Source organism: Armigeres subalbatus, chromosome 2 (assembly GCF_024139115.2).
Source record: "Armigeres subalbatus isolate Guangzhou_Male chromosome 2, GZ_Asu_2, whole genome shotgun sequence".
In the NCBI taxonomy this organism is placed as follows: Eukaryota; Metazoa; Arthropoda; class Insecta; order Diptera; family Culicidae; genus Armigeres; species Armigeres subalbatus.
The window spans coordinates 134,830,491-134,858,178 of NC_085140.1; the positions used below are offsets into that span (position 1 = coordinate 134,830,491).

General features: G+C 39.7%; 1 protein-coding gene and 1 long non-coding RNA gene across 2 annotated transcripts; one reads left to right on the plus strand and one right to left on the minus strand.

The window, feature by feature from the left end:
* Positions 1–7,842: 7,842 nt before the first annotated feature.
* On the minus strand, positions 7,843–8,414 carry LOC134215157 (uncharacterized). The gene is made up of 3 exons (XR_009980049.1): positions 8,277–8,414; positions 8,110–8,209; positions 7,843–8,041 (listed from the first exon to the last, which is right to left on the minus strand). It is a non-coding gene; the product is annotated as an uncharacterized LOC134215157 (long non-coding RNA).
* Positions 8,415–17,433: 9,019 nt separating this feature from the next.
* On the plus strand, positions 17,434–20,139 carry LOC134215158 (integrator complex subunit 9). The gene is made up of 4 exons (XM_062694404.1): positions 17,434–17,609; positions 17,673–17,864; positions 17,926–18,128; positions 18,498–20,139. Exons 1-4 carry the CDS (start codon positions 17,601–17,603, stop codon positions 20,086–20,088), a joined length of 1,995 nt encoding a protein of 664 aa, XP_062550388.1. The 5' UTR covers positions 17,434–17,600; the 3' UTR covers positions 20,089–20,139.
* The last annotated feature ends 7,549 nt before the right edge of the window (positions 20,140–27,688 follow it).

Sequence of the window (27,688 nt, forward strand, 5' to 3'; positions counted from 1 at the left end):
ACGCGTCCAAATTCCTGACTCAGTCAGTCATCGACCTACGGTCGGCACAAAAAAATCCTCCGAGGCGTCCTCACCGGACGCCCCACTCGACAAAAAAAGATCGCTTGACTCACCGACTGTTGTTCGCCTACCGGTACTGTTGCGCTCCTGGTAGACGGCGGAAAGCGATCGAAGTTCGCAGCGATAAATGGCCGTTGGTGACGTAGCCAATCCCCCAGGAGGGGGGGGGGGGTACTCGCTGACCCCTCTTAGCGACGATGCGTGGCAATTGGCGACCACGATTGGAATTGGGACCAATCTGTTGACGGGTTGGCCCCCTCCGGCGACGGATGCCGGGAATCTTTCGTCCCAACGATGGCGGTGTGACGCGATTGCCTGCGACAAACGTAGCGGTCGGCTACATAAAGGACAATTAATTATACACAATGCACGGGAAACAACGAGCACGCGGAGCACATTACCTGGACAATTTCTTCGAGAAACGCACAAAACTGATCCTAACGCACACACTACGTTTGTTAAGCAAACTTGGCACTACGTAACAAAATAAATAAAATTAAATTAAGAAAATCTAACACGTTGCTTAACTTATTAACTTACACTTCAACAAGAAACGAATCACGGACAAAAAAGGCGCGACACTTCTGCTTCAGTTGGCGGTTTGGGAGAAATTGAATTTGAAGCCGTTACCCTCAGATTAAGGATGGTGACCTCGGCCGAACAGGAATTCGGCATTTCCCGCGAACTTCATTGAAATAGTTCGGAAGTCTGGAAGCTTACGCTGAGGCGTTCGCTAATGTTTCGGGTTCAGCCGCGACCTTTTCTCTCTCAACATCTTCGGCGGATTTCAAATAAACTTGACCTTCGGAGCTGTTGGCTGAGTACTTTAATCACGCAGGCGCTTAATGACGCCGCACTATGATCGTATCGTGCTAGGCTAGATTTTGGCGTGATTCTATTTAAAAGTCTTAAATGATTAGCAATTAATGCTTTATAATCTAAGCCATGGAGCGAAGGCTACAATACCAACCCGCTCGGAGATTGGATTTTCATCTGAGATCGACTTCCTCGCATCGAATACATCAACCCTCTCGGAGGTTGAATTTTGAATTCATTATGATCCACCCGGATCAAGTGTGCTTTTGACACACCAACCCGCTCAGATTGGATTTTCATCTCAGTTCGACTCACTCTCATCAAACACATCACCTGGGTCAAGTGTCCTTATGACATATGAATCATTAATTTTTTTTTTTTCAATATTACATGAAACAGACGATGCTAAATTTATTTTTATTTAGCTTCAAAAACACCCGAAAATGAATTATGGGTTTACTGTTCTCGAAATAACGAACAATACCTCCATTTACTTCTAGACATTGTAATCAATAAGTGGAAAGATGCTCTATCGACACCAATTTGATTTGTTTTTCTGGTACAAACTTAGTAGACATTTTCTACCGAAGTTAGATTTTCTTTGGAGATACAAGCCCCAACCAACAACTTCGGAAATAGTGCGCTAGATTCAATAGCTAGTTTAAGAAGTTATCTTATGAAGATGTGTTTGTAGAACTTCAAATTGTTAATGCTACTATACACACTTAATTTTTTTCACCGAGGCCGGCAAAATAAATTGCCGAGAATCCAACAGCTGATATCTCGGTAAAAATCTCGGTAAAAGTTCAAACTACCGATTGGTCGTTAAATGTTCGTTGCCACCCAGCTGTCAAAATTTACCGTGCCGTTCGGTAGTGCGTTGCCGAGTGGGCCGGTAAAGTGTTTTGCCGAAATTCAGTAAATAATTATTTTTTCCAGATTATTAAAAACAAATATTAAAAGCATCAATCAATATAAAAGTAAAATGTATTTCGTGTCGTATTTTTCTTGTTGTACATACATACAAATTGCTAAACAAAACTTTAGAAATGGTACTGCAAATATGAATTTGCCTACCAAAATGAAAATGAATGTACTACCGTGTACTAACCAAATATTACAAACCGTGTCCTGATGTAGTAATTTGTAATTCTGAACATTGATTACGGAAATAGTGGGTGCTGCTCAAATGGTTCTTTTCCCTGAATAGTTTTCCAACGATGTTGAAGGATATTTAATTTAGCCACCTCTAGCGGGCAAAGCGGCTACGGTCGATCTTGCTTTGTCTGCAGCATTTTTTGGTTTCAAATACAGCCGAAGCTAAAATTAATACGAAAATATTATTACTTTCAATGTTGATATCAATGCAAAATGTATAGTGTAAATAGATTAAATGCTTACCAAAAAATTTAAAGATGAAATTCCCATTATTCCTTGCTTCGAAGCGTTTTCACGTGTTTTTTAACAGCGACAGAGGTTTCACGTATGACAGATGGGTTTACCGAAACTCAGCTGAATCACGAACTACCGATTACTATTGCAAATTTGACTGCCGAGTTTCAGTAACTTATATAAACGTCATATTTATTAACGAGATATCAGTGAAAATAAACTTTTACGGTCATGTTCGTCAATTTATTTCACCGAGAAAAAAATTGTCGGTTAAGTGTGTATGCAAAACTATACCCCGTTCAAGTTAAACGTTAATAAATCAACTAGATATAGTATTATATATATTTGTGTTTAATGAGTTGCAACCCTAAAGCTATTTAATTTATTAAAAGTCCAGAAAAAATGTTATTTGTTGAAATCATCGACGCCATCTTTTACTATGACGGTAGCAGTCGATGCCATATTGCGGTAGGAATTCATTATCATCGACGCCATCTTTTATTATGTCGGTAATAATCCATAGCATTTTCCGGTAGAAATTTATTTTAAGTCCTTTCTAGTAATTGCCATGTGGGCCAAAAAAAAATGACTATCAGTTATCACATTTTTAATATTAACTTCAATTGTTGTTACTCAATTAATCTATTTTCAGTAATTTATCGATATATGATCGAAACCTAGTCGCCATTTTGAAATCGGGATAGGCTTTTGTTTTAATTATTCTATTTAACTTGAATCATAATAAGCAACATTTTAAATTGAAGTATTGTAAAATCAGTATTATTATTGCATCGGAATTATGCAACTATGAAGTTATGTAGCTAAAAAAGTCAAGTAGGATATTGTATGTTGCCATTTTCTTTTCTTTCAGAAGCTATCAACGGCTTTTCCGCGGAAGAAATTCATCTGCAGTCCCACACCAATTGCTATGTGTGTCGAAGGAATGTTACCAAATTACCAGCCACCATGTTTACATGTTTACAACATTACTTAGTTAATTAGTTTCCCAGCTATAAACTTGCAAGTGATAAGCGAAATTCATACCGATATATTTTGAAGCTGGCCGAACATATGTCGCCATTTTGGAATCAAATATAGTTTTTTTTTTAATTATTTGACATGAACCATAACCGGTAATGAGCAAACTTTAAATTAAAATTTAACTATCTGAATATTTTTTTTGCATCAGAAGAATGTAATTATAAAGCTATTTAGCCAATAAAAGTCTAGAAAAAAATAGTGTGTTGAAATAATCGACGCCATTTTGTATTGCGCTCATTTCAGAAACAAGCGACGCTATTTTTGCGGTAAAAATTTGGAGTCCTTTCAAATAACTGCTATGAAGGCCGAGATAGTGATTATAAACCACCATATTTAATACATGTTCAATGTTACTTTCAAATGACACTCCATTAATCAATACAATACTCCAGTTATGAGCTTCCATCGATATATTCAAATGCTGGTCGACAGCGGAGTAGCCATTTTGAAATCGGATTTGATTTTGTTTGTTTTATTTATTCAATTCCATCCACTTCAACTCTAATAAGTAATAAGCAATTTTGAATTGGAATATTGTACAACATATATTATTTCCGCATCGGAATTAATTTAACTTACTTTTTCGGGGGAGCGATTTTCGAACTCACGACTGGGCCATTGTCGGGTGACGCCATTTTATTTTATTTCACCACACTACTTCAATTTCACTGCACTTAAGTCTGTCCGCACTACTTAATTTCTGTCTTCACTTGACAACGATCGTCTCAAATCTGACTCTGAATCCTTGCTGGCGTTTGCCTTTGCACAAGGCAACTCTCCAAAACTTTAGAACAAAAGGCAACTCTCCAAAACATTAGAATCAGTTTACTCTCCGGAGAATGTGCAGTTTTGTTCATATTCTCACAGGTGGCGCATTTCTATGGTTTGATATTAAGAGCTTTCGTTATGTCAAGAGCTTTTGCCTTCACTCATATTCAAAGATATGCACACTGGTGCATGCCAGTATTTTGAACTCCTAATATGACTAGATATTTTTATATTTATTTTATCTATCTCTTTATCTACTTACCTACACCCATCAAACATTGGAAGCTGATAGAGCGCTTATTCAACCAAAAATAGTCTTCTTCGGCTGAAAAACTAGCTTATTCAGCTTAAATTGTTTGTTGGGAATAGTCTGTCGAATTCATAGGTAATTGATATAAATTTCAGTCATAATATATTTATTATTATACGTACAATCTACCAGGCGCAATTACAGGAATAGCACAGACAAACAGACATAACACATTGAACATCCACTCATCAAATTCATCGTCGTTTAAACACTAACGACATCTGTTGATTTCAGTTAGTTAGGCAAATCACGAACCAGATGGCGGTAGTGAGCAAACGTCAAACTAGAGCAAAACCGATGTGCGCGCCACGAGTGATCGATTGGCCAACTAATGATTATTTGAATTGACCAGTAAATCAGTGAACGATGGAAGTTTGACGAGTGTTATGTCTGTTTGTCTGTGGAAATAGTTTAGTAGACACTGTAATTACAGACAAACAGACTGTTACGTCTGATTGTCTGTGCCGTAGCTAACTGATATCTAAATTTAACGCAAAACAATAGAAGCTTAAAGCATATAAATCAATATTAACAAAAATCATCAAAACAAAGTTTTTATTCATTCCCTCGCTTTGTTCATTCTGTCAGTTCGTCCGTCAAGTTGACGTTTCATTTCTTGATAACTATTCGCTGCGTCCATTAGGCCAGAGTCTATTAATTATATAGAGTCGCGCCAAGAGGATCTTCTTACACCCTAAGGGTGCGGCCAGAGTAGACGCGAAGTGCGAAGCGAAGCGAAGCGTCCATACGATTTGACAGCTCCTTATTATTGATTATTATTCCTTTGCGTGCAGTTTTCGCGCGGCGTCGCGTAGACGCGTCTACTCTGGCAGGCACCTTATTCTGAATGATGCTCTTGTTATTATGTTGGCAACTTTCCTTCAACAACCCTTCAAGGGACTTCACGGGAGCGTTCACTTCTAAAGCTTTTTAATTCGATAACCAAATCACTCACAGATTGCAAATACGTGAGTTTCTTGTTGCTAGCACAGACACAGTCTGTGTTGCTAGTATATTGGGGGTGTATTGAAGTTATTATCAATTCAGTGCAAATCCGAATTATAGCCGCTAACGAAGTTGGATTTTTCTCACAATTCGTACGTTAAACCTAACCTAACGGAAGTGGTGCGCTGTTTTCATTTGGTGATGTGCTATACAGCGCACTACTTCCGAAATTAGGTTTAACATATATGGATTGTGAGAAAAATCCAATTTCAATAGCGGCTATAATTCGGTTTCCTACTAAATTTATAATATTTGAAGCTGTTTCTATAACAAATCTAATACATTTCAATTAATGCGATTTAATTCGCCATAATAATCATTAGGCGATAACAATACTTCCGCCTTATAAGGCAGTATATCAACAAGCATTTGCTCACTTTGCTTATAGACGAATCCAAGTAAAAATAAGAAGAAGACACACGACGGTGCTAACCAAGATGAATACACCACTACACACTTAATTTTCTTTGCCGAGGCCGGCAAAATAAATTGCCGAGAATCCAACAGCTGAGAGCTCGGTAAAAATCTCGTTAAAAGTTCAAATTGCCGACTGGGCTGCAAAACGTGTAGTCATACCAGCTGTCAAAATTTGCCGGGCATATCGGTAATTAATTACCGGATCTTTCGGCATATAATTCTGCCGAAATTCAGGAAATTATTATTTTTCTCTTGTTTAAAAAAATTGCAAAAAAAGGAAATGCCAACAAATATTCTAATAGGGGAACTGTACCGGTTTTGGCCATGTTCCTAATTTGGCCAATTTTGCAAATAACTCCAAAACTAAAGCAATTCGCGAGGGTTTTATTAGTTCCATCAAAAAATATATCCCTCACGGTTCAACGCTGCTTTCAACTGATCGATTATTTTGGAAAAATATGTATTTTCCAGGGTTGGCCAAATTAGGCACTAAGTTGGCCAAAACCGGTGCACTTCCTCTATATATTTATTTCTGAAACATATTGGTCTAAAAATATGAATTTAGCACTTCGACATATTTTTATGAACACCAGCAAATTGGGATGCGTACGTTTTTTTACATAATGCCTTTTAGTTATTGTTTGGTATGCTTTCAAAATACATTAACTGATAATTCTTTGCGCGAACATTATTTTCATAAATAGTAATGAACACCACCGCATTCACTTGTCGGAAACACCTTAGACCTTAAAAAAATTCTCTTCGTCTCAGGGTCTCGATTCTCACGTGCAACCGGTGACTCCAATGCACAATACATATTTCAATGGTGGTGCCTTACTTTCGGTTTGTTGAGTATTACCGCCAAAAGACTCTGGAAAAATATCATGTCAATTTAATTACAAAACAGATTAAATTATTCTATGCATCAATCGCATAGATAATACACAGAGAAACAGACGTCTCACTCAACACATGTTCCATCGTTCACTCTTTTAACGGTGGATTCAATTTTTTGTAGGTGGTCAATCGGCCACTGATGGCGCTTCCATCAATTTTGCTTGTGTTTGACGTTTACGCACTACCGCCATCTGGTTTCCGCTTGTCCAAACACAGTGAATTTAGAATTGGGCGATGATGATTCCGTGACGATGATTTTAATTGCATTTTGTTCTAAGTGAGACGTCTGTTTCTCTGTGGATAATATTTAAGAACTCACACAGAATCCAGTTTGTCGGCAAGCAAACCCGTAGTTGAATTTCCTTTTTCATTTTTTTTTGCGTTTTTGACACAACTTCGATTTTGACATTTCACACTTTTCCGAATCTCGGCAAACATATTATTTCACCGATTCTGATCGCAAAATAGATTACCGACTTTCGGTGATCAATGTTCTTAGCCGAATTTCGGCAACGAGAGTTTAAAAAAACAATTTAAATGTCAAACTTTGACGATATATCAGTAATATAGTAATTTACCGACCAAGTTCGTCATTTTTTATTGCCGTAATCAAATTTAGCGTTTAAGTGTGTAGGTGTTCCAATCTGCCAAATTCACGATTCAGCCATCTTGGATTTTAATATGGGAGAGTCAGCCGGTTTGTTTATGTTTTTCACCGAAAATGAATTTTTCACCCCCGCCTTCCCGCATAAATATAAACCATGCATGGACGTTATCCTATATTCTTCATAACCATTTGTAATCATGTCAGAAAATTTCCATAAACCGTCCTACATAACAATAAGCTCACTTTATTATGAATGGTTTTGACAGTATATGAAACGGTTATTGGCCAATCAACAATATGGCGAATGGGTTGTTAAGTTAGGTTACCATAAAAAAATGGCAATTTTCGCGAACAAAATCTTCGTCTCATTCTTTATCATAAGGTTGAGATTCAATCCATATTTTTCAACTAGAACCTTTTGACTTATAAGTTAAACATAATTGGAGGATATGCAAGGCTCAGCATAATGCGCTTCTTTTCATTACATCAAATAATATGAAAAAGTTAAAAATAAATGAATTAAACAGAGTTTTAGTTCAGTAAATGCATTTATTATTAATCATTAATAATTAACATACATTTTATATATACATTTATAACACAAACATAGTTGGCGTTTATAAGCTTCAGAGCCTAATTTGTAGCTAGGTTTGTACTGGAGAATAGAGAACTTTGGAGAACAGGACTTGCGGAAAAAACATAATCATCGGTTGTTGCTGCATGTTAACCTGGGAAAGAACGCATTGAATTAAGTTTAACACTTTTTTCGAACAGAAAACATTATGTGTTTGCTTACCTCGTATTGAAACAAAAGAACATGTAGAACACTGTGTAAAGGCACATCTCTTGGCACCGGTCTCTTGACCCGTTCAAATTGTGAGCGATACATTTTTCATCTGAAAACAACAGAAACATTAAATAAGAACAACATGCATTTATTTTTATTTTATTTATGTCAATTACCTTTAAATGGAAGAGAAATATTCACTCGCAATCGATGTTTTGCGTACTTTCAATTTTTTTCTTTGTTGATCTGACAGAAGAAAGCGAACTTTCTGCTAGATTTGCCTGCACAAATACTACCGAACTACAACTGTAACTGTTAATGTAGCTTCAATATTGAACTATAGCCATACGTATGTGTATGCGTGACATCACGAAAAAACCGCTTTTGCTCAATATGATATGGGAGCATGTGTGGATCATAAGACAAAACATTAACACTGAGAGATATTTTCCAATTATATTCTATTATGATTTTAAAATGAAAAACGTTCGAATACGGAACGTATGAAAATGTTCTATAACTAAATGTTATACATTAACTGCATATGGTAAGCTTAGCGTACATTTATGGAAAGTACACGTCAGAGAGACATTTATAATTTCAGTGTAAACTAATCATAAGACAAAAATTGACAATGTATGTTAAGTTAAATGTGATGTTGCAACAATACAGTAGAAAGTTTTTTACTATGCGGGATCTTCTCGTCCATAAATTGGGCAGATTGAAACACCTAGCTGTGTATTCATCTTGGTGTTAACTTTGACAGATCCTACAGTACAGCATAGAGAGATCATTTAAATATGCTTATAGGGTAGAATACGGCATTGGCAGGGTGCGACAGTTGTTGGCACCCTCAACAATATTTGCGTTTTTCAGCAAACATACACTATTTATGAACATAATTTTGATTCAATCACACAATTTCAAGTCTAAGCTTTCATTTGAATAAGTTGTTTGTGTAAAAGTAGCAAGATTTGATGTGTTAATCACCGAAACAAATTTGCACCTACGAAATCCTTGCCATTATTGCATTGCCAAAGAAAGCAGCGCACGAAAAGCAAACCGTTACTTACTTTTTTGGATCGCCTGTTTCTCTTCTTTATTGCGTATGACACGACAAATTAAGTACGTAAACTACTTTTTACACTAAATCACCACTTGATTATCACCACAAAGAGCAAATTTATGCAATATTTGCTCTATGTTTCACTAAATAAAATCGGGACTGTTCGTTTTCTTTGACAGCAGCACACTTCGGAATAGAGCGAGAGAATGTGTTTGTGAGCATATCAAACACACGCTAAAAAGATACCACGCACAATTCTATGTGAGTTGATTTTAGCAAAAAATACGAATAAAATATCCGGCGATGGCATTTATTTAAAAAAAAAAGTGTTAAAATACAAATGCTTCAGATTTTTTACGCAGACCATGAATTATATCAAAAGTGATAGTAACATCGTAGTATTTTAACCCTTATGTGGCTGACAGGACCGCTTTCTTTTGCAACTTCAATACTTTCCAAGCTCATCAAATAAATCATAACCATTCCCGTTCCTACATAGCGCATTTCAACCATAAATAATTGCCTACTTTTAGGGTATTATCTATTATTCAACTGTGAAACGTAGTGTAAGAATGGGGTGGCTACAGCGGCTGGATAGGACAGTACTGCCCATTATTCAACATATGAAGACTTACGAGGTGGAATATATTGTTAATATACTATACTACCAGAACCGACGAGCTTGTAATTGATTAATTATATATTTTTTACATTATTTAAAAGACGGTTGAATAGACGAAATTGGCAGATTTAGATTCCATTTTTTAGATTAATTTTCGATTAAAGCAGAAATTTGTACTTTATTTGTATGGGAGTCCCCCCTCCAGAAGAGGAGGGATCTAATACCATCATAAGAATCTTTATCGTTCCCAAAAACCTCTACATACAAATGTTTATGCCGTTTCCTAATCTATAAGGGCAGACAGACAAAAATTCGTTCTTATGTGTATAGATTTGGTTTTACGTAGTTTACGTCGAGCGGTCGTGTCCTGTACACAACCACCATGATTTTTTTTATGAAACAAACATATCATGTAAGGACCGCAAAGAGCAAGTTGTATATTTGAAACTGGTTGATAGACTGGTTGAAAACGCAACCAAAGCGTTTTCCTCGGGGCGGAGTCAATGTTCGTCAAACTGCTTGACTGGTGTGTACGTTGCATAAGGCATTACAAAAGACAAAAGATGTAAATCTTGGCAGCGGACAAAAAGCATATAAGCTCCCTTCTCCAAAATGGCCAACATTATTCAAATAGGATGAAAATGGTAAAAGTTATGAAAATGTCAATATACACACTGAAATGTCAATATACACTAGTACCCTATCTGCCATTCACGTCTGTTTTTTGTTGGCCTCATAAGGGTTAAATTTGCTTTACAATGTGTTTAAATGCTTTTGCCAATCTGTCTACATGACATAAAATTGATGCCAAGGCTAAAAATTGATGGTTTGTTTTAAGCCAGTTTTGATAATTAATAAAAATTTGTTCCAAAATTGAGTGACGCGAAATGAGCGTGCGGCCGATTAATATGAATGAATTTTACTACTGGAGGATATAAACAACCAGCATTTGGCACCAATACATTACCAGTTTTCTACTTCCATATCTAGTTGCTAAAGAGAGCAAACTCATTGCTGATAAAAGAAATTGCTATGCCAATAGAAGAAACGTTGACCTGTTACTTTATATTAAATTTACTGAGTTTGTGGTAAAATCTGTTATATTTAGTGAACAACAATCATCAAAGAAAGAGCATACAAATGTATACCAGGTCAACTGTACCTGTGTTTTAGTGTAATTATTCATTATTTTTATCTTTCAATTTGGCGAATGTCTTAGACTGCCAAGAATAGGTATTTTCCCCTAATAAATTCCAGACAAATTGTAATTAAAATCTGATTGATGTACGAAACGGAACGGCAAATGCTGGGTAAAGCGTACCATTGGTACTTCGCGTACCTGAAGGAATAAAATAGACCCCATCTCGCGGTCCTTAGCCTCTTACCCAGCAACTCCTATCCCTACCTCCCCGCGGTGCTGGCCGGGATACGAGCAACCTTAGGGAAGATCGGGTAACCAACCCCGGTGGGAACTACACTGTTAGATGACTTTACCCATTAATGGGTACTATGTTATTGTTGATATTATTCCCACCGTGAAAAATTCACCCATTTTCTTTAAAAAGCGCCACTACTCATTAAAATGGGTAGTGGCACTTTTTCAAGAAAATGGGTGAATTTTTCACGGTGGGAATAATATCAACAATAACATAGTACCCATTAATGGGTAAAGCCATCTAACCGTGTATGGTCGTATGCTGACAGGGAAGGGGGGTTTGCTCCTCTCCGGAGGTGCAAATCTTATTGAGCGTCTGTCCTCCATGTCAGGATCGGCTCACAACAGCTTCTGTTCTCCATGTTAGGGGCGGCTGATCATCGTCCGAGTGCCAGCGAGGGACTCTAAGTGAAACTGTGCACCATGGTCCACCGGAAATAAGGAGGAATGGTCCTCCGGAAATTTAGGGGGTTTGGTGTCAGGCCCTGCAAGCCAGCCTTTAAAAATCATAAGCAACGAACAATCAACAAGAGAGTACGGACCGGAACCATCGGCGAAGACCACTGCGACGAAAAGGGACTAGCGATTGGAAACTCGGTTCGTGGAACTGCAAATCTCTCAACTTCATCGGGAGCACACGCATACTCGCCGATGTGCTCAAGGACCGTGGATTCGGCATCGTAGCGCTGCAGGAGGTTTGTTGGAAGGGATCAATGGTGCGAACGTTTAGAGGTAATCATACCATCTACCAGAGCTGCGGCAACACACACGAGCTGGGAACAGCTTTCATAGTGATGGCGATATGCAAAGGCGCGTGATCGGATGGTGGCCGATCAATGAAAGAATGTGCAGGTTGAGGATCAAAGGCCGGTTCTTCAACTTCAGCATAATCAACGTCCATAGCCCACACTCCGGAAGCACTGATGATGATAAGGACGCATTTTACGCGCAGCTGGAACGTGAGTACGACAGCTGCCCAAGACACGACGTCAAAATCATCATAGGAGATTTGAACGATCAGGTTGGCCAAGAGGAGGAGTTTAGACCGACTATTGGAAAGTTCAGCGCTCACCGGCTGACGAACGAAAACGGCCTACGACTAATTGATTTCGCCGCCTCCAAGAATATGGCCATTCGTAGCACCTACTTCCAACACAGCCTCCCGTATCGGTATACCTGGAGATCACCACTGCAGACAGAATCACAAATCGACCACGTTCTGATTGATGGACGGCACTTCTCCGACATTATCGACGTTAGGACATATCGTGGCGCTAACATCGACTCTGACCACTATCTGGTGATGGTTAAACTGCGCCCAAAACTATCCGTCATCAACAATGTTCGGTACCGACGACCGCCGCGGTACGACCTAGAGCGACTGAAGCAACTTGATGTCGCCACTGCATACGCGCAGCATCTCGAGGCAGCGTTGCCGGAAGAGGGTGAGCTCGATGGGGCTCCTCTTGAGGACTGCTGGAGTACAGTTAAAGCAGCCATTAACGACGCAGCGGAGAACAACGTCGGGTATATGGGTCAAAGTCGACGGAACGATTGGTTCGACGAAGAGTGCAGACAGATTCTGGAGGAGAAGGACGCAGCGCGGGCGGTCGCGCTGCAGCAAGGTACCCGGCAGAACGTGGAACGTTATAGACGGAAGCGGAGACAGCAGACCCGCCTTTTTCAGGAGAAGAAACGCCGCCTGGAAGAAGCGGAGTGCGAGGAGATGGAACAGCTGTGCCGTTCTCAAGATACACGCAAGTTCTATCAGAAGCTCAACGCATCCCACAAAGGCTTCGTGCCGCGAGCCGAAATGTGCCGGGATAAGGATGGGAGCAACTTGACGGACGAACGTGTGGTGATCGAAAGGTGGAAGCAGTACTACGAGGAACATATGAATGGCGCTGAGAGTACAGGCAGTGAAAGTCAAGGCAGCGGAGGAGATGACTACGTCAGTTCAGCGGACGATGGAAGCCAACCAGCCCCCACCTTGAGGGAAGTTAAGGATGCCATTCAACAGCTAAAGACCAATAAAGCAGCTGGTAAGGATGGTATCGGAGCTGAGCTCATCAAGATGGGCCCGGAAAAGCTGGCCACTTGCCTACACAAGCTAATAGTCAGAATCTGGGAAACCGAACAGCTACCGGAGGAGTGGAAGGAAGGGGTTATATGCCCCATCTACAAGAAAGGCGACAAACTGGAGTGTGAGAACTTTCGAGCGATCACCATCCTTAATGCCGCCTACAAAGTGATATCCCAGATCATCTTCCGTCGTCTGTCACCATTAGTGAACGAGTTCGTGGGAAGTTATCAAGCCGGCTTCGTTGACGGCCGCTCGACAACGGACCAGATCTTTACTGTACGGCAAATCCTTTAAAAATGCCGTGAATACCAGGTCCCAACGCACCATCTGTTCGTTGATTTCAAGGCGGCATACGACAGTATAGACCGCGTAGAGCTATGGAAAATTATGGACGAGAACAGCTTCCCTGGGAAGCTTACCAGACTGATCAAAGCAACAAAGGATGATGTGCAAAACTGTGTGAAGATTTCGGGCGAACACTCCAGTTCGTTCGAATCGCGCCGGGGACTAAGACAAGGTGATGGACTTTCGTGCCTGTTGTTCAACATTGCGCTAGAAGGTGTTATGCGGAGAGCCGGGTGTAACAGCCGGGGTACGATTTTCAACAGATCCAGTCAATTTATTTGCTTCGCGGATGACATGGACATTGTCGGCCGAACATTTGCAAAGGTGGCAGAACTGTACACCCGCCTGAAACGTGAAGCAACAAAAGTTGGACTGGTGGTGAATGCGTCAAAGACAAAGTACATGCTTGTGGGCGGAACCGAGCGCGACAGGGCCCGCCTGGGAAGCAGTGTTACGATAGACGGGGATACCTTCGAGGTGGTCGAGGAATTCGTCTACCTCGGATCCTTGCTAACGGCTGACAACAACGTTAGTCGTGAAATACGAAGGCGCATCATCTGTGGAAGTCGGGCCTACTACGGGCTCCAGAAGAAACTGCGGTCGAAAAGATTCGCCACCGCACCAAATGTGTCATGTACAAGACGTTAATAAGACCGGTAGTCCTCTACGGACATGAAACATGGACAATACTCGAGGAGGACTTGCAAGCACTCAGGTATTCGAGAGACGGGTGCTTAGGACCATCTTTGGCGGTGTGCAAGAAGACGGTGTGTGGCGGCGAAGAATGAACCATGAGCTCGCCCAACTCTACGGCGAACCCAGTATCCAGAAGGTAGCTAAAGCCGGAAGGGTACGATGGGCAGGACATGTTGCAAGAATGCCGGACAGCAACCCTGCAAAGATGGTGTTCACTTCCGATCCGGCAGGTACGAGACGGCGTGGAGCGCAGCGAGCGAGATGGGCAGACCAGGTTCAGAACGACTTGGCGAGCGTGGGGCGTATCCGAGGATGGAGAGATGCGGCCTCGAACCGTGCATTGTGGCGTCAAATTGTTGATTCAGTGTTATCTGTTTAGATGTTAACTAAATAAATGAATGATGATGTACGAAACGGAAAAGGTTCTGAATTACATATTCGGAAGCTTATCTCAATTTTTTGAATATTTTCCAAAAATGTATCTATTAAACAGTTCGGAACTTTTTCCGTATCATACTTCAATCAGATTTTAATTACTTTTTGTCTAGAATTTATTATAAGCATTTTTTTTTTTTTAGGGGTGCTTGGTGGCCTTGTGTCACTGCTTCTGCCTCATAAGCAGGAGATTAAGGGTTTGATCCCTGGCCCTTTCCAATTTCCTATTAGATAATTTCGTTAATCATATAACTCAATCTCTTTGCAAATCAAATTCTCATTGCTAGCAAGTATGATTCTAAATATAGAATTGTTATAAAAAGCTGCCTGTTACTTAGTAGCAGTAAATAAAATGTAAAATAGATTGGTATTCATTTGTACCCGCATACGAATGCTATATACAGTCGCTATGCTCGTGCAGGCCTCATACAAGTAAGAATGTGTGAGGTTAATGTGCGGGTAGCGATGGTGTGGTAGACGTGTGCGTGGTATCAGAATCCAATAGCATTCAAATTCTAATTGTAAAAATGAATCCCATTAGAATTCACTTTAATACTTTCTCATTACTCTAGTACTTCTAATTCTCATTCATATATTCCTATCCCATAGATCGCATCACTTACCAAAGTGAATCCAGATAATATATCCCTTCATACTAACACAATATCCTATCCTAAGACTATCGTGGAGATGCAGAGGTATACTCGGTCTCTAGTAGCAACGAGAGTTGAACTAATAATCCTTCCTTTCCTTGATGACCGTAAGGACGTGGCCGGCGCCGTAATTGACTTAGTAAAATGCATTGAATTTCCGAAATTTGCACATTGAGAATGATAGCTAAACCCAAGCTTCATTCAATTGGTTCCCTGTGCAATTTCGCAAGTTCTAGTCAATCACGGAGTAGCAACTACGAATTGTACGGTTATCCTGCTCAAGCTCATGCTCATGCTCAGAATTTATTATAAGCATTTTAAAATGATCTTCCTATGCTGCGCTGTAGGATCTGTCAAAGTTAACACCGTCGTGTGTCTTCTTCTTATTTTTACTTGGATTCGTCTATAAGGTTGGTATATGGTATATCAACAAGCATTTGCTCACTTTGCTCGATAGGTAGACGGTTTGACAGTTCAATATGTGGATTTGGCTTTATTATTTGCGCAACTATAAATACAATACAGAACAGAGAAGTATTGGCGCTTTTATATACCCGCTAATATACCCGTTTTTTCAAAAATAATGCTTTGGATAATGGGTAAAAAACTTCCCTGAATTTGACGTAAAGGGTCTTTACTTATTAATGAGTAAACGTTGTTTACTCTTTTAATGAGTTGAACTATAGATAGTAGAATCTATAGATAGTAGAATCTATAGATGAGCGAAAGCATGGCTGAGTCGATTTTTTTGCCCGTGCACACGCGCATTTGACGTCACAGCCCTTAACGTTTCCATTGAAATCGTGACGTCATGCTCGTTTGGAGACACGTTTGACAGTTCGTTTGGAGACAGTGGATTTATCTTCGCTCATCTATATATTCCACTATCTATAGTAGAATCTATAGATGAGCGAAAGCATGGCTGCGTCGATTTTTTTGCCCGTGCACACGCGCATATGACGTCACAGCCCTTAACGTTTCCATTGAAATCGTGACGTCATGCTCGTTTGGAGACACGTTTGACAGTTCGTTTGGAGACAGTGGATTTATCTTCGCTCATCTATATATTCCACTATCTATAGTAGAATCTATAGATGAGCGAAAGCATGGCTGCGTCGATTTTTTTGCCCGTGCACACGCGCATATGACGTCACAGCCCTTAACGTTTCCATTGAAATCGTGACGTCATGCTCGTTTGGAGACACGTTTGACAGTTCGTTTGGAGACAGAGGATTTATCTTCGCTCATCTATATATTCCACTATCTATAAGTTGAACTATTTAACTTCATAATGGGTACTTTTTCACCCAATAAAGAGTACTTTGGTGGCACAGTGTAGAGAGAGAGAGAGAAAGAATCATCAGGGATCAATGACTTCGATAGAAGTGGAGGAAGAAGACCAAATGCAAGTGTATTAGTGAATGATGTAAAATGTAAACAGCAAATGGTGACGTATTTGCACGGTTTATGGGAGTAGTAGTTCGAATGTAGTAGTGAAAGCTTTTTCGCCATACACCACACGAAAGGCACGCACACAAAATATGGATTGCCTTACCTTAGATCAGGGATGAGAGATCTTCGAATAGTTTTTAAGGTGAGGCAACCCATATTTTGATGTGTGCGTGAGATTCGTGTATGGCGAAAAAGCTTCACTGCAGCATTCGAACGAGCTCCCCATAAGAAGCCTTGTAAATAATTATGACATATACATTGTATACACATGTATACGTCACCAGTTTTTGCCATTTTCCACCATCTTTTAGGGTCTGTCTCAATTGGATAATTAAACTGAAATTAAACTTAAAAGTGACATTTCAATAATTATCGAATAACCCTGCTCGCAGAGCAAGATCACTTTTGACAGATATCGAATCATTTTCCATCGATGTCCTATTGGAATTGCTGGGTAGCACCAGCCATTCTTATAACGGGGTGATTTTTTAATTTTCGAACTGTCACTTTTAAGTTTGATTCTCCAAATGAGACAGACCCTTAATACGCTTGCATTTAATCTTCTGCCTCACCTTATCAACTCATTACTGCGAGATTTTATTTACATTTTGTTTATGTTTACGTTTGACTCAAATCGCAGAAACCGGAAATTTTATTTCAATGTTTTGAGGTATCTTTTGATATAATTTAGGCTTTGCCACATTTCTCGTAAAATGAAATTGGTAAGTATTGCTATGCAGCTATAAATATTCACAAATAATAATACCTACGTGTTGTATTTTCAGTATGCACTGAGTGGAGATCCGGCCAAGCCGTGCTACGTTCTTAGCATTTCTGACTTATTGATTATGCTGGATTGTGGCCTATCTGTGAGCTCCGTACTGAATTTCCTTCCGCTTCCTCTGGTGCACAGTGCTAAGTTTCAGTCACTGCTTAACTGGAACTGTCGTGATCCGGAAATACAATTGGATGATGGGGTGAGCAATGGCTTCTTTTCAGGAGTAGTAAATGGTTCTATTTATTCATTAATGCTTATAGGAAATCAAGGAGTGCTGCGGATGCTCGTTCATTAATTCTGCACCGGAGTTCATTCCGCCGCTAGACAAGGTCGTTAATTTCTCAGAGATTGATGTTATTTTGATTTCGAACTATACCAACATGATGGCACTTCCATTCATCACCGAAGGGACAGGCTTTACAGGGACAGTTTATGCCACGGAGCCAACACTTCAAATAGGACGGTAAGAAGTTTTACATTTGTAAAGGTCAATGTTTCTAGAACTCCCAGTAAATTATCTAAATTAGTTTTCTGAATTGTATTTTTTGTACGCTTTTAATCTTTATACGTGAAAATTCAATTAAAATGCTTCAAAAATGAATTTTTGCTGTAATTGCGCAGATTCATCGCATAAATCACGTACAAAAATTATCTCAATTCATCTAGCTGAGTTAATTGGTACACACAATGAGTATTCGAGTCTTATATCAAATTTTTGGTTTTGGAATGATTCTTTAAATCTTTACGTAAACTTATTACCTTTTAGAATTTTCACAACGTGCTATAAAAAAATAGTTTTTTATCGAATATGGAAATACTTTTTTATCTGCAGGTTCTTCCTGGAGGAACTGGTTGAATACATCGAAGCGTCTCCTAAAGAGAATACAGCAAGGGTGTGGAAGGATATCCAACATTTGCTTCCCCCACCCCTGAACGATGTGTTCAAACCAAAGAACTGGCGGCATTTGTTCAGTATGGATGCAGTAAACAAGAGTCTAGCTCGAGTACAAATGACTGGATACGACCAAAAATTGGACATATTCGGGGCGCTACAAGTGACTCCAGTGAGTTCTGGATTTTGCCTAGGATCAAGTAACTGGATTATCAATTCAGGTCAAGAAAAAATATCCTACATAAGTGGTTCTTCTACATTAACAACGCACCCCAGGCCGATCAATCAATCTGCGTTGAAGTACTCGGATGTGGTAATTATGACTGGCCTGACTCAAGCTCCACACGTAAACCCAGATGGAATGCTTGGCGAGCTTTGTATGAATGTTGTAATGACTCTGAGGAACGGTGGATCAGTTTTGATTCCTTGCTATCCTTCTGGAGTAGTATACGATCTTTTCGAATGTTTGTCATCGAGTTTGGATAATCAAGGCTTTTCACAAATACCGATGTTCTTCATCTCACCAGTGGCAGATAGCTCTTTAGCTTATTCGAACATATTAGCAGAGTGGCTTTCTACATCGAAGCAGAACAAAGTGTACATTCCTGATGAGCCATTTCCACACGGAAGTTTAGTTAAGAACGCCAAACTTAAGCACTTCAAACACATCTATTCCGAAGGATTTAGCACCGAATTTCGTCAACCATGCGTTGTGTTTTGCGGACACCCTAGTCTTCGCTTTGGGGACGCAGTGCATTTTGTAGAACTATGGGGTTCGAATCCTCAACACACAATTATTTTTACTGAACCTGATTTTCCATACCTCCAAGCTTTGGCACCGTATCAGCCCTTAGCTATCAAAACCGTGTATTGTCCTATAGAAACATCCCTCAATTTCCAACAAGCCAACAAGCTAATTAAAGAACTCAAACCAGGTGTTTTGGTCATTCCTGAAAACTACACTCAACCGCCTCCAATTGCTCCACACAAAACGGATCTAGTGATCGACCAAACGCCAGACAAAATGATTATCAAGTTCAAACGTGGCGAAGTGATCAAACTTCCACTCAAAAGAAAACGTTCTCGCATCTATTTGGACCCGCAGATTGCACGGTCCCTCGTACCACATGAAGTGCAGCCAGGTGTTACCGTTTCCTCCATAACCGGCGTATTGCACGTAAAGGACAATATTCATGATCTGCATCCGTTGGAACCGACAGCTGAAGAATTGGAGGAGCAGAAGGCATCGAAAACCGGAAAGCCCCAACCGCCATCGCATAATCGCTATCGAAATATTAAGTACGAATGGGGTTCCCTAGATGTGAATCTGTTTTTGAAAAAACTTGCGCAGGATGGCATCACCGATATCAAGGTAGAACAAAATGGCGTGGATGAGATCACGCTGCTCCTGGCTAGTGAAGATACTGTCATTAAGGTAAGCGAAAAAAATACTAGTATTGTTTGCAGTGGGAAGCAAAGTCTCCGGTTGAAGTTACGAGATTTATTGTTGCAGTGTGTTCAAAGCTTCTAGCGTTAAACTATCGAATACTAATAAATTGCAGGTGACATTTTTACTTAGGGCTATTTGTAGTTACATTACTTGAATTATGCCGAAATTGTCATTTCTACTTTTACTAAGCTTATAGACAGGGTGACATGTGAACTGAAAAATTATAAAAAATTTAAACGTGTTTAAACATGAACTCTTCGATTTTGAACTCGGCGAATGATAGGAGGCTTCGCGTCTGCATGTTTTTTTTTTTCTTGAGCAAGGGTAAACGGAAATCTGCAACCAGACACCTGAGGAGGTACTCAGGTAGTGTGGGGATGGGTATGTCATGTAACTCTTACCCGACCCACTAAAACCAAAACCCTTTCGCCAGTCCGTACCTCCGGCCCGCAATTAAGCAATACATCAGGGGGGGACTATTGAGAACGCTCACGCCTATGCTAACGCACTTGACGTCAATACACACAACATCGACTTCAAGGGTGGCTACCTCACCACCCGTCGATCGCAAGCTATGATAGTAACCTAACGGTCCGTATCATAATCTCACGTTGGAGACGAGCACCCCGACAACAACCACCGCGCGTGAACCGCAATGACCTCTATATCTACATACTGAGGTCCCCGCAGCCCACCCACGACATGTTGGTTGTCGGGATGAGCAAAGTATTCACTGCATCACAGGTGCCCTTACTGCACACGTTGGTTTTGTTCAAGACGCCACCACCGCTGCAGTTTCGACATAATCTGTCGAGATGCTGTGTTCACCGCATTCCATATAGCTTCCTCCCGGCACATCCTCTCGACGAGGTTGTCCGGGGTTGTATCCATACCACTAATAAGCAGCATGGCATTGCGTTCTATCTCGAATCGCGGGCATGCGAACATCACATGCTCTGCCGATTCTACCTCACCTACACATTCAGGACACTCCGCAGAATCTGCGAAGCCAAACCTGTGTAGGAATTTCTTAAAGCAGCCATGTTCAGACAACACCTGTGTTAGGTGGACGTTGACTTGACCATGCTTCCTATCAACCCAGTGGGACACATCTGGAATCAGTCTGTGGGTCCAACGACCTTTGACTGCGGTGTCCCATGCTCTTTGCCATTTAAGCAACGAAGCTGCTCTCTTGACACGTCGCACTTGCACCGAGTCCCTTTCGTTGTAGCACTCCACATCCTCCTCTAAGAGTATGTCGATCGGCATCATTCCAGCTATAACGCACACCGCCTCATATGATATGGTGCGATATGCGCTCGCGACACGTAAACACATCAGCCGGTGTACTCTGATCAATTTCTTTACATTGTACTCGGCTTTTAGTGCTACGGCCCATGCCGGCACGCCATAACGGATGATAGACAATGCTACGCCAGCTATCAGCCTACGCACTTGACTATGCACCGCCGATCTGTTGGACATCATTCGTGATAAAGATTTTATCGCCAATGAAGCCCGCTGACATGCATAATCGACGTGGCTCGTAAAATTGAGCTTATCATCGATCATCACGCCCAGATGCTTGAGAGACCTCACGGAGTTAACTGTGCAGGTCCCTACTCTTATTCTCGCCTGTTGCAACCCATGACGGTTATGCACTACCACGACTCGCGTCTGCATGTGCAACCTGTGCACTGTACAGGTAGGAATTTTGTCCCTATCATTAGATTTTTGGTCTTACTTATCCAAAGATATATTTTGATTATGTGCATTTATCATATGTTTTGTACAAATTTGACGATTAATAAATGTGCACAGATTTGTTTATAGGCGGCATGTGATATGAGGGACTTCGAGAGATGCTGCGATGGGGGCGCGTTATATTTTACTCTACGATACCGAAACGACTCATCGCCACATTTTGTCCAAACCGTGCACTTTCAGCCGAGAACGGTTTGCCATGCATCATACACGCATCTGCTCTAACCGCAATCGACTATGTATACTGTCGTGAATCGCATATTTGTCCCATATGAATAGGAAACCCAACAAAGATGGGACAAATATGCGATTCACGGTAGTATAGGTATTCAAAGCGTTCTCCGTTGGCAGTGCATGGTTTGGTGGCGATGTAGAAAAGCACATCGGTTTGGTGTCTACTGAGCAGGTGAAGAGCGCGCGATTTGAACAAAGTAGAAAGAGACAAGAGGCTCTCTCAAAGCGTCCTATGTCCCATGGCGAAAGTCCGGCCTTGAATAAGCACTTCGGAGCAAAAGCGTTTTTCATATTGATTGAGATATTGGCCTATAAAGAATTTTTCGTCAAATCCAATATCCAAAAAAATTAGGAGCTATTCGTATACCATGTGGACAACTTAGGCGGTAGAGGGGTATGAAGAATGTCTATCGTTCAGACAAATTAATGAAAAATTGCATAAGCCGATGTGTACGCTGATGAAGTGAAGTACACATCTAAAACTGTTTGACGTCTGTCCACATGCTATGAGAACAGCCTCGTCTTAAGACTCGTCTCATTCTACGAAATACCGTGATGTGCCCTAATTTCACGCGCGCCCCAACTTCGCGCATTATAAAATCATTTATTTTTTTTAATTTTTAGGTGCCAGTCAAAATTGAAAAATCTGGAGGATTACAAAATGTCATTGTTGTTGAATGTTTTTCACGAAAAAAATTGAAAAACAAACTTGATTTAGTACACCAAATAAAATTATTTCAATTTAGTCCTCCCATCGACCGACGAAGAACATGGCCCAAGTAAACAAATGATTTTACTGTACAAAACTGGATACCTTTTGGAAATATTTGTATCCATAATGCTCTGTTGGATATGTTTATTCGTCATTACTATTGAAAAGTGTGAAATTGTATGTATTTTGTGTTTGTTGTATTTAGACTTTCGCTTTGTGCGCGAAATTAGGTATTTTTATTTATTTATTGACTGTTGATTCGACATTATATAAATTCACAATTATTCTTATGCAGAGATTTGTTACACTTACAGCTGCGATTAATGCTGTGGCTTATTTAGAAAATTGATAGTTCATTGGCGAGATAGTTCACAAGGGAGAAAAATATTCAAAAAAAAACCTGAATTCAACTTAGATGCTTATGCTAATTTTATCACAGATATGCTTATGGGAAAATGTCCAGTATTAATGGATTAGCAGACGATTCACACGATATTTTAAATCTTGCTGAAACTTTCTCTACAAAACAATTTGTTGTTTCCACTTCCGCTATTTGGTGGAGGTCTTCAGTAGGAAACCAGGGATTTAGATTTAACATCATCTTCAAAAACTTATTTTGTTTCACTTGTAGTCGTCTAAGATGCGATAGGGCACATTGTTGCCACACCGGGCAACCATAAGTGAGAACAGGTCTGAACACACATTTGTAGAGAAGGAGCTTGTTGGATAACTGGAGGGACGCTCTTCGGTGGATCAGCGAGTAAAGCGAGCGTGATAAACCGTTGATTTTTTCAATTGTTCGATTGATGTGCTTGTCAAAAAGTAGTTTTCTGTCCAGAGTAAGTCCAAGGTAATTTACTTCTTCATTCCAAGGAACGTTGTTCTCATTGATGGCGATTTCATGTGAAGGAAAGTATCTCGGTGAGCGCTTTCGATTGAAGAAAATAGCTTGGGTTTTAGAAGCATTGATTTTGATTCGCCACTTCTGCTGAAATTCTTGGAGTTTATCCTGAGTATGCTGAAGTTTACAGATGATGGCTTGGGGATCCTCGTCGGTTGAAAGGTAAGCAGTATCGTCGGCGAAAAAGGCATAGGTGACTCCGTCTACCATTAGCACGTCACTGGTGAATATATTGTAGAGTGTGGGGCTCAGCACAGAACCCTGAGGAACGCCGCAAGGTATTTTGTGGGACTCCGACTTGCAGCCATTGACATACACGGCGAAAGTTCTATCAAGAAGGAATGATTTCACTAGCTGCACTATGTACAGAGGGCAGTTAGCTTTGTGTACCGTGCTGTGCCCTTATTCCGTTCACCTAAGACAATGCGCTATGTCTAAAAGCTCTATAAAATACCCGTTTAGTATTTTGAAGCTGCAATTTCGCTACATAGTGTCATTTGCTATATACAATTGAAAATAAAATATGTTGGGATGCATTCATAGACTTAGGCTCCACTAGTGAAAAAAACATTGACAAATTATATGGTCCTAATTCCAATCATCTGAAATGGCATTGTTCCTAATTCCGTTCATTCGTGTTCCTAATTCCAATCACCCGAAAAACATTTGATTTCTTGAAGATGCTAATACCAGGCATCATTTTTCTCACAAATCCATCTTTTCATTCACTATAATATTGCAAATAAAAAGCTTAAAATGTAATTTCCTTCCAAATTTAAAATACAATGAATGATATTTCCTTAGTATAGCCAAGTTGACTGTTTTTCGTTTGTTTCACTTACCATTCGAGATATATTCAACATGAACATTGATGCTAGCTGCCCAGTTGCATCAGGTACCACAGAGAAGGCCAGATACTATTCCTTATCAGAGTTTTACACCTTATCCTCAACGTAATTTTGACTAGAGCCTGGATACTAGACCTTTAATTCTGACCTGAACCTTCCAAAACAATGTCTCTGTTTGTTTGGAATTGTTCGTACCACTGTTTCGTTGAAATTGAATATTCTTGAAAGTTCCTGTTCTTTATAGTACCGGATAACCCTACTTCTACGAAGTATTCACGAATTTCGGTAAAACATAACCTTATTTGCAGCTCAGAGATGGCAGTGTTTTTTTTATAGAAATTCGCCAAGAAATTTCCGGATAAAGCTTTTAAACAAGAACGCCACAATTATGGATTGTGCTGTTTAAATTTGTCCGTATTCTCCGAAACCCTTTCTTAACATTGTCCAACATTCACTTTATAAATCATCATTAAATCATTAACTGAAAAAACTGTATTTTCCCGGCACGAGTTGAAAAAGGTCCCATAACCTGTCGTTAACGGAATTCCTTTCGATCTACCTGCTTGCGGGATAGAATTTCAAATGTTCACCATTCACCACTCATATGGCTTCATGTACGATGTACCTTTTCTTGCTCATAGATTAGATTATAAAACACAGAACTTTCGGAATCCATCCTCCAAACCCAATGAACGGAATAAGGAACGAGTAGATTTAGAGGTACCCTTATTCCGGTCAAGATATTTTCACTTTTCAGCATTTTCTATCAGGAAAATACAGGCAACAATTTGGTAATACGCTATAATGTTACCTGTTTTGTCTTGTTATGCTGCTGTGTTTGAAATCCAGGACAAATTTTCACTTAAAAATGCTTAAATATTATGACAGACGTTCTTAGCAAGTGGGTTAATGAAAACAGTCAAAATGGCGCTCGTAGTGACGACCAACAAATTTTGTTTAAATTTTCACTATTAATCGTTAAAAATGACGCTGGTTTTCATTTCATTTCATGCATACATAACCATAGAAAAGTATAAGGATATTTTTCTGCTGTTTGTAGATAAAAACTCTTTATTATTTATCATTTTGTCTTGCGTGAACGGAATTAGGCGCTGATTGGAATAAGGGCACAGCACGGTAGTTTGAAAATTATCGCTTCTTGCCAAACAGAATCATACCGTTTCGCTTCGAATTGCCGGACGCTTCGAAAGCCGGACACTTCAATGCTTATTCGACTTTATTTACCATCTCAACAAGTATTTCTTGGGTAAGCAATGCAGGGAACGATTCTTGGACTTGAAACCAATGAAACAAATGTAAGTAATCCGTGATCTGTGGTGAAAACTTGAAAATTAGAGGTAAAAGTTGAAAGCATGTCATAATCAACGGTGAATTTCGTTTTTCTTGAATGCAGTTTAAGACTCAACATTAGAGAAACTAAGCTCATATTTTCTATATTCTATCATTTGCAAGGGGTATTAGTAATTTATTAACATAGTATGATAGTGCTCTTTGTCATGAATTAGAGAAATTGCTTGGGAATTCATAGCTTTTTAATTTTTATTACATTTTTTGTATGTCCGGATTTCGAGGCAAGTTTTTACAATTGCTTCGATTGCCGGACATGCTGAAATGATGATAATAAATGGTTTATCAATTAAGTTAATTGAAATCAAATGATTCGTAATAAGCAATCATAGTTACGATTTCATTAGATTTTAGTTGCTACACCCCAAAAGGAACATTGCTTGCTCTCAGCTTATCGATATTAACTAATACACATATTGTAAATGGTATCACTTTATTAATTGTACACAAGTAGCAAAACTTGCCTTCAGTTTCTAGTGAGTGGCTGTCTTCAAATGCATTTTTTAACCATTCACATTTTTGTAAAAAAACAAGTTCGTAAAAATAGCTTTTTTAACAGAATTGTATAAAAAGACACGTTGTGAACGACTCCCGTTAAATAAAAGAAAAACTCAACATTTCTCGGACACGCCCGGATTTATCAATCCGCATGAATTCATTATTTCAATTGCTCCTTTCAATCCTTGATTTCTAAAAGCAAACTAAAACGGATTTCAAAAGACACATAAATACCACTAATTGCAACTTACCCACGTCGAATTTGTGAGGATTGAGATTGAAGGAATATTTCATTACCCACAGACACGTCAAATGTCAAAGAGGCGTTCTACCTTGAAGGGGAGAGGGGGAGATTGTGTGAAATTTTTAGATTCCCAATGTTGTATATTGCAGTTAAATGCTCCCGCTTGGTTTCAAATGCTGTTTTTTAGTAGTCCTGGTCAATCTCGGAGCAGAAACTTCGGATGGTACACACAACCGGAGGATGCCAGATTTGCATATGAATGTGTATAGAAACCTTACTTTACGGATTTATATTAATCGAGAAATATGAATGCTATTAAATGCTATTTGAGAATCAATATAGCCAAACTTTAAGTGTCCGGTAATTCGAAGCATAATTGTCCGGCATTTGAAGCATCACTTATACTATGTCCGGATTTCGAAGCAAGCGATGTTTAATGTTTTCGATTATATTAGCTATTTCGTGCATACAAAATGTCATTTTCACTACACTACAGCAAATTTGATAAGTTAATCATGACAGGGTGTGTTATCACTCAGTGTAAAGTACTTAATTCCGTTTGAAATATTGAACTGAAAATTCAGCAGTGCTTAGGTGTCCGGACTTCGAGTCAAAACGGTACGCCTTTTCCACGTCCAATAAAATCATGCCAGTAGATTTTTTTGTGTTGAACCCTTGTTTCACAAGTTTTGTAATACAGCTGATGAGTCGTTGAGTGGCCAGTCTTGAATCCGAATTGTTCATTGGGGATCACAGGGTTGACTTCTAGATGACGTTCCAAGCGGTTGAGGATCAGTCGTTCAAGAATCTTACTGCTCAAAAGACTAATCGGGCGGTAGTTTGTAGGAAGAGTGACGTCTTTGTTGGATTTTGGGATAGCTATTACTTTTCCGTGTTTCCATTTGTCGGGGAAATACATTAGTTTGATGCACGCATTGAAAAGTTTCGTTAGGTAGACCAGTCCTTTACGAGGTAGCCTTTTCAGCATGACGTTCCGAATTCCATCCTGTCCTGGTGCTTTCCTTCCTTTCAATCGATGTATGATTTTCTTGACTTCGCTGGGTTTTGTGTATGTAGCAGGGTCGATGCTGATGGTATTATTGTTCACGAGG